The sequence below is a fragment of the Catharus ustulatus genome, chromosome 30, assembly GCF_009819885.2.
Source record: "Catharus ustulatus isolate bCatUst1 chromosome 30, bCatUst1.pri.v2, whole genome shotgun sequence".
In the NCBI taxonomy this organism is placed as follows: Eukaryota; Metazoa; Chordata; class Aves; order Passeriformes; family Turdidae; genus Catharus; species Catharus ustulatus.
In genome coordinates this window covers 1,533,142-1,541,533 of record NC_046250.1, presented here as the reverse complement: position 1 = coordinate 1,541,533, position 8,392 = coordinate 1,533,142, and the positions used below count along the sequence as shown (strand labels likewise).

General features: G+C 63.3%; 1 protein-coding gene across 1 annotated transcript; it reads right to left on the bottom strand.

The window, feature by feature from the left end:
* Nucleotides 1-2,012: 2,012 nt before the first annotated feature.
* KCNJ9 (potassium inwardly rectifying channel subfamily J member 9) lies at nucleotides 2,013-7,394 on the bottom strand. The gene is given in 4 exon segments (XM_033082718.2): nucleotides 2,013-3,495; nucleotides 5,522-6,248; nucleotides 6,250-6,462; nucleotides 7,349-7,394. Coding segments are annotated over 3 exon segments (1,245 nt in total). The 5' UTR covers nucleotides 6,457-6,462; nucleotides 7,349-7,394; the 3' UTR covers nucleotides 2,013-3,184.
* Nucleotides 7,395-8,392: the final 998 nt, after the last annotated feature.

Below are 8,392 nucleotides of genomic sequence, written 5' to 3'. Positions count from 1 at the left end.
CAGTGCCCCCCAGTGCTTCCCACTCCTCCCAGTCTCCCCAGCCCCTCCCAGTGCCCCACATTCCTCCCAGTCCCCCCCAGTCCTTCCAGCCCCTCCCAGTTCCTCCAACCCCTCCCAGTTCCCCCAGACCCCCAGTTTCCCCCAGTCCATCCCAGTTCCCCCAGACCCCCCCGTCCCTCCCACTCCTCAGACCCCCCCCAAGTCCCCCCAGTCCTCCCAGCGCTCCAAGCCATTCTTTCCCAGTCCTCCCCAGTCCTCCCCAGTCCTCCCACTACTCCCACTCACCCCAGCCCTCCCAATTCCCAGTCTCCCCAGCCACCCACGCCCCCCAGTCGCCCCCAGTCCCTCCCAGTCCATCCCATTCCCCCCAGTTTTCCCCAGTCCTCCCACTCTTCCCAATCCGCCCAGTCCCCCCCAGTCCCCTCCCAGTTCCCCCCCAGTCCCCGCCCGTGCCCCCCCAGTTTCCCCCAGTCCCCTCCCAGTCCCCTCAGTCCCCCCAATCCCCTGCCCGTGCCCCCCCAGTTCTCCCACTCCCCCCAGTCCCCCCCAGTCCCTCTCAGTTCCCCCTAGTCCCCCCAGTTCCCTGCCCGTGGCCCCCAGTCCCCCCCAGTCCCTCCAGTCCCCCCCAGTTCCCCCAAGTCCCCTCCCAGTCCCCCCCAGTCCCCCCAGTTCCCTGCCCGTGGCCCCCCCAGTTCTCCCAGTTTCCCCCAGTCCCCCCCAGTTCCCTCCCAGTTCCCCCCAGTCCCCTGCCCGTGCCCCCCCAGTCCCCCCCAGTTCCCCCAGTCCCCCCCAGTCCCTCCCAGTCCCCCCCAGTTCCCCCCAGTCCCTGCCCGTGCCCCCCCGCCCCGCGCAGCTGCTGTCCGTGGGCGGCAGGAATGTCACAGCCGGGGGGACACGGGGACACGGGCGGGGACAACACGCGTGTCACACACAGGACACGCGTGGGAGCTCGGGGGGGCTCGGGGGGGGCTCGGGGGGTCCCCGGGGTCGCTGTTTTTGGGGAGGGGTCGCAGTCCCTGCCCCCCCAACCCCCACGCGCGACGGGGGAGGGGGCGGGCTAAGCCCCCGTTCGGCTCGGTTCGGCTCGGTTCGGTTCTGCTCGGCACCAATCGGCTGCATTCGGCTGCGCTCGGCGTCATTCGGGTCCTTTCGGATCCATTCGGCTGCGCCCAGCCTCGGTTCGGCTCCACTCGGCGTCATTCGGGTCCTTTTCGGATCCATTCGGCTCCTCTCAGCCTCGGTTCGGCTCCTCTCGGCCTCGTTCGGGTCCTTTCGGTCCCGCTCGGCTCCTTTCTTCCCCTCTCGGCTTCTTTCGGCCTAGCTCGGCTCCTTTCGGCCCCGCTCGGCCTCATTCGGCTCCTCTCGGCCCCGCTCGGTTCCGCATCCCTCAGCACCGCCCCCCCCCAAGCCGGGGTGACCCCGTGGGGACATTTTGGGGAGTGGGGGGCAATGAGGGGGGGACTCCGCGTCCTCGGCCGCCTCAGTGACCCCTGCCCGTGCTGGCACGGGGGTCTCGGTGCCACCCACCCGCCCTGGGGGTCCCCCTGTCCTTGGAGAGACCCCCAGACCCATTTTGGGGTTCCCCAGGTCTTTGGAGAGACCCCCAGACCCATTTTGGAGGTCCCCATGTCCTTGGAGAGACCCCACACCCCATTTTGGGGTTCCCCAGGTCCTTGGAGAGACCCCACACCAACCCTGGGGGTCCCCACCGTCCTTGGAGACCCCTCAATGACCATCCTGGGGGTCCCCATGTCCTTGCAGACCCCCCCCACCCATTTTGGGGGTCCTCATGTCCTTGCAGACCCCCCCCACCCATTTTGGGGGTCCCCAGGTCCTGGAAGGGGTGTCACTGCCCCCTGCCTGCCTCCCCTGTAGGAATTGGGGTGAGGGGGGCTCTGCCCGCCCCTATTTCACCCCAAATTCCTCAGCGGACCCCCTGGATTGTCCCCCCCAGTCCCCAAAACCAGGGACACCCCAAATCCCCCGCCCGCACCCCAAAACCAGCGCCACCATCACTTTGGGGGATTTTTATTCAGTGCCCCCCCGGTTCGGTGCCTGCTGGGGCTGGCCAAGGTCCCGCTGCTCTCCCCAGGAATTTCGGGGTCCCCTTTGCTCCCCCAAAACCCAGGGACAGCCCTGAACCCCCAAATCCACCAATCGAACCCCAAAACCATCACCAGCACCATAGCGGGGCGGATTTTTATTACACACACCCAGATTTTGGTGACATTCACCGCGACTCGGGGCTGGCCACAATCTCATTGCTCTCTCGGGGAATTTTGGGGTCCCCTTTGACCCCAAAACCCAGGGACACCCCCAAACCCCGGTACACCCCCAAACCACCACCATCGTCATAACAAGGGGGATTTTTCGTATATACACCCAGATTTTTGGTGGCATCACCGTGACTCGCGACTGGCCAAAATCACGTTGTTCTTATGGGGAATTTTGGGGTCCCCTTTGCTCCCACAAACCCAGGGACACCCCAAACTCTTCACCATCATAACAAGGGGAATTTTTCGTATGTACACCCAGATTTTGGTGGCTTCACCACGACTCGGGGCTGGCCACGGTCCCATTGTTCTCGTGGGGAATTTTGGGGGTCCCAAACACCCCCCACAAACCCAGGGACATCCCTGAACCCCGGGTCACCCCAAAACCACTACCACCGTCATAACGAGGGGGATTTTTTGTATATACACCCAAATTTTGGTGACATCACCGCGACTCGGGGCTGGCCATGGTCCCGTTGCTCTCTCCAGAAATTTTGGGGTCCCCTTTGCTCCCCCAAACCTCGGGACACCCCAAACCCACCACAACCATTAGAAAGGGGGGGATTTGGGGATTTTTCGTATATACACCCAGATTTTGGTAGCATCACTGCAACACAGGGCTGGCCAAGGTCCCATTGCTCTCATGGGGAATTTTGGGGTCCCCTTTGCTCCCCACAAACCTCGGGACACCCCAAAACCACCATCATCCTAATGGGGGGGATTTTTCGTATATACACCCAAATTTTGGTGGCATCACCGCGACTCGGGGCTGGTCAAGGTCCCGTTGTTCTCTCGAGGGATTTTGGGGTCCCCTTTGCTCCCCAAACCCAGGGACACCCCAAACCCACCACGACCGTTAGAAAGGGGGGGATTTGGGGATTTTTCGTATATACACCCAGATTTTGGTGGCATCACCGTGACTCGGGGCTGGCCAAGGTCCCGTTGCTCTCTCGGGGGGACATTTCGGGGTCCCCCTCGCCCCCCGCGGCCGCCGCCTCGTCCAGGCGGCTGGGGATGGACCAGTACAGGTGCGCATCGCGGCGAGCGGCGGCGGCAGCGAGTTGGCGAGCGCTGCAGGCCGGGGTGGGCACGGGCACGGTGTGGTGGAAGCCCCCGTAGTCAACCTCGTAAAAACCTTCCTCGAGGCTGAGCAGCGGCGTGAAGCGGTGACCCCAGAGCACCTCGTCCGCCAGGTACGAGCTGCGAGCCTGGCACGTCATCCCTGGGGGGCGCGGGGGGCAGGGGGTGAGGGGAACCCCAAAATGGGAGGGGTGAGGGGAACCCCAAAATCTGAACGTGGGGGAACCCAAATTCCTGATCCTAGAGAACCCAAATTCCTGACTCTCCCTGATCCCAACCTTGTCCACCAGGTACGAGCTGCGAGCCTGGCACGTCATCCCTGGGGGTGCGGGGGGCAGGGGGTGAGGGGAACCCAAAATGGGAGGGGTGAGGAGAGCCCCAAAATCTGAACGTGGGGGAACCCCAATTCCTGATCCTAGAGAACCCAAATTCCTGAATCTCCCTGATCCCAACCTTGTTCACCAGGTACGAGCTGCACACCTGGCACATCATCCTTGGGGGACATGGGGGTCAGGGGAACCCCAAAATGGGAGGGGTGAGGGGAACCCCAAAATCTGAACGTGGGGGAACCCAAATTCCTGATCCTAGAGAACCCAAATTCCTGAATCTCCCTACCCCACCTCATCCGCCAGGTATGAGTTGCACACCTGGCACGTCATCCCTGATGGGCTTGGGGAGCAGCGGGGTGAGGGCAACCCCAAAATCTGAATGTGGGAGAACCCAAATTCCTGAATCCCAACCTTGTCCACCAGGTACAAGCTGCACCCCTGGCACATAATCGCTGGAGGGGCACCATGGACTCGATGTGTCCCCATGGATGTGTCCCCATGGATGTTATCTGTCCCCATGGACGTTATCTGTCCCCATGTTGGTGTTCCCATAGAGATGAGGTGTCCCCACGGAGGTGAGATGTCCCCATGGATATGTCCCACAAGATGATGTCCCCACGGATGTGTCCCCAAGGAGACACCGTGTCCCCACGGAGGTGATGGGTCCCAAGATGATGTCCCCACGGGAGATGAGATGTCCCATGGAGATGATGTGTCCCAAGAAGACGATGTGTCCTGTGGAGATGGTGTCCCCGTGGAAGTGTCCCCACAAAGATGACATGTCCCACGGAGATGATGTCCCCATGGATGTGTCCTGTGGAGATGATGTCCCCATGGATGTGTCCCCATGGATGTGTCCCATGAAATGACGTCCCCATGGATGTGTCACCACATAGATGATGCATCCCATGGAGATGATGACTCCATGGATGTGTCCCATGAAATGATGTCCCCATGGATGTGTGCCCATAAAGATGACATGTCCCACAGAGATGACGTCCCCATGGATGTGTCCCCATGGATGTGTTCCGCAAGATGATGTCCCCATGGATGTGTCCCCAAGGAGACAACGAGTCCCACAGAGATGATGGGTCCCAAGAAGATGATGTCCCCATGGAGATGAGATGTCCCCAGGAAGATGATGACATCCCCATGGATGTGTCCCCACAAAGACGATGTGTCCTGTGGAGATGATGTCCCCGTGGACGTGTCTCCATGGATGTGTCCCATGAAACGACGTTCCCATGGATGTGTCTCCACAAAGATGATGCATCCCATGAGATGACGTCCCCATGGATGCGTCCCCATGGATGTGTCCCATGAGATGACATCTCCATGGATGTGTCCCATGAAATGATGTCCCCATGGATGTGTCAGCAAAAAGACAATGCGTCCCACGGAGATGATGACCCTATGGATGTGTTCCACAGGTTGACATCTCCATGGATGTGTCTCATGGATGTGTCCCATGGATGTGTCCCATGAGATGATGTCCCCATGGATGTGTCCCCATGGATGTGTCCCACAGAGATGATGTCCCCATGGATGTGTCCCATGAAATGACGTCCCCATGGATGTGTCCCATGAGATGGTGTCCCATGGATGTGTCCCCACAGGTTGATGTCCCCATTGATATGTCCCATGAGATGGTGTCCCCATGGATGTGTCCCATTAAATGACTTCCCATGGATGTGTCTCCACAAAGATGATGCATCCCGTGGAGATGATGACCCCATGGATGTGTCCCACAAGATGATGTCCCCATGGATGTGTCCCCATGGATGTGTCCCCACAAAGACAACCCCTCCCCGTGTCACCGAGGCGTCCCCACCCCGTTACCTGTGGCCTCCACCATGCCCTCGAGGATGACGACGATCTCGAAGTCGTCCCTCTCCAGCTGCCCCCGCGACACGTCCCAGAAGGGGCTGCGCTCGTCGATCTCGTGGCTGATGATGAGCGGCGACACCAGGAAGAGCCGATCGTCGCCCGTCTCGAAGCCCACGCTCAGGTCGGTCTGATCCAGCGGGATGAACTCGCCCTCCTGCGTCTGCTTGGACTGGATGAGCTTGGCGCGGATGGAGGCCTCGACGATGTGCGAGTCGCGCAGGTCGCCCACGCGGAACATGAGGCACAGGCGGTCGTCGCGCAGCGACACCACGGCGTGCGAGGAGAACACCAGCGTCTCGGCGCGCTTGTTGGGCTGCGAGATCTTGACGAACATGCAGCCCACCATGAAGGCGTTGACCATGGAGCCCAGGATGGCCTGCAGCAGCAGCAGCACGATGCCCTCGGGGCACGTGTCCGTGATGACGCGGTGGCCGTAGCCGATGGTGGTCTCGGTCTCGATGGAGAAGAGGAAGGCGGACACGAAGCCGTTGAGGTTGTTGACGCACGGCGTCCAGCTGTGGTCGCCCAGGTGCTCCAGGTCGCCGCGGCTGTAGGCGATGACCCACCAGATGAGGCCGAAGAAGAGCCAGGTGAGGGCGTAGGCCAGGATGAAGATGAGGAGGCTGAAGCGCCACTTGAGGTCCACCAGGGTGGTGAAGATGTCGGTCAGGTAGCGGTAGGGTCTCGCGCACGTTGCCGTGCTGCACGTTGCACTTGCCGTCCTTCTCCACGTAGCGCTGGCGCTTCCGGGTCACCGCGGCGCCCCCGGCCCCCCACGGGCGGCGTTTGGGGGCGTGGGGGGGCGGGGGAGGGGGCTTGGCCTCGGCGGGGACCCCCGTGGGGACCCCCTCGGGGACCCCGCAGAAGGCGGCGTTGTCCTGAGCCATGGGCGGCTGTGGGGGACACGGGGAGGGGTTGAGGACTGGGATGGAGATCGCAAACTGGGGGAACTGGGGGAACTGGGATGAGAGAGTGAGGAGATAGAGATCCCAAACTGGGGGAACTGGGATGGAGGATGGAGATCCCAAACTGGAGGAACTGGGATGGGGGATGGAGATACCAAACTGGGGGGACTGGGGAGACTGGGATGGCAGATGGAGATCCCAAACTGGGGGAACTGGGGGAATTGGGATGGGGGAGTGGGGGAATGGAGATCCCAAACTGGGGGGGGACTGGGAAGGATTGGGGGGATTTTACCCCCAAACTGGGGAGACTGGGATGGCAGGAATGGTGTCATCACTTCCCCAAACTGGGGAGACTGGGAAGGTCATAGGTCACTCCAAACTGGGCAGACTGGGAAGAGAGGGAGGCCCAAACTGGGTGGACTGGGAAGGTCAGGGATACCTAAACTGGGGGGACTGGGAAGGTGACAGATCTCCCCAAATGGGGGGGGACTGGAAATGGGGGGAATGGGTCCATCACATCCTCAGACTGGGGGGACTGAAATGGTCAAGGATACCCAAACTGGAGGACTGGAACTGGGCCACACGTGAACACACACACACGCTCACGTGAACGCGCGCAGGTCACGCGCACACCCCTCCCCCATCCCCCCTCCCCATCAGAACTGGGGGGGTCCCTGTGACACCACCCCCCGTCCCCCCATCCCCCATCCTGGGGGTCTCCTCCCCCTATCCCCCATCCCGGGGGTCTCCCCCGTGCCCCTCCCCCATTTCCCACCCCTTGGGGGGGTCCAGGCGGGGCTGGGGGCTCCCCCCGTGCCCCTCCCCCCCATTCCCCACCCCGGGGGTCTCCCCCCGCGCCCCCCGCCCCTCTCACCGCCGCTGCCGCAGCCCGCTCGCTCCTCGCTCTCCGGCCCCCCCCCGCCCCCCCCCGCCCCGTTCCCCGGCAACGGCCGCGCGCGGATAAAAATACCGGGAGCCCCCGCCCCCCCCGGCACCCCCCCCCACCGCGCGGACAACTGGCCCGGGGGTGGCCAGCGCTAGCCCAGAGCCCCCCCCCGGTACCGGTTCCGCCCCCACCATCAGCACAACCCCCCCCAGAATTAGCGCCCCCCCCCCCCATTAGCCCGCGGGTGATTCTCACTAGCCCAGCCCTTCCCCCCCTCCCCCTCGTCACTAGCCCGGGGGTGGCCAGCGCTTGCCCAGCCCCCTCCTTGCCCTCGGGGTTCAGCTGCCACCCCCAGAATTATCGCAGGCCCCTCCCCCCCCGCCAGGCTCAGCGTTAGCCCAGGGGTCTCCTTCATTAGCCCAGGGCTCTCCTTCATTAGCCCAGGGGTCTCCTTCATTAGCCCAGCCCCCCCTAGCGCTAGCCCAGGGCTGCTGCTCGCTAGCCCAGCTCGCCCGGCTCAGCCCCCATCCCCCATAATTAGCCCGGGGTGCCCGTCACTAGCCCAGCCCCGTGCCCGGCTCTGCCCCTCCCTCCCCCCCCATCACTAGCCCAGAGCTCCCCATCACTAGCCCAGAGGCCATCACTAGCCCAGGGGTCCCCATCACTAGCCAGGGGTCCCCATCACTAGCCCGGGGGTCCCCATCACTAGCCCCAGGGGTCCCCATCACTAGCCCGGGGGTCCCCATCACTAGCCCGGGGGTCCCCATCACTAGCCCAGCCCGCCCTCCCTCCCCCAGTAGCCCGGGGTCCCCTGACGGGCTCGGCCCCGCCCCCCCGGTAGCCCCGGCCCCGCGGTCACTCGCCCCCTCCCTCCCCCCCCCGAGTGGACAAAGGCTCCTTGTGCCTCGGGAGCGGCCGGGACAGGGCCTGGCGTGGGGCTGCCACGGACACTCGGACACACGGAACACACGGACACACGGACACTCGGACACACTGACCACGGACACACGGACACACTGACCATACACACAC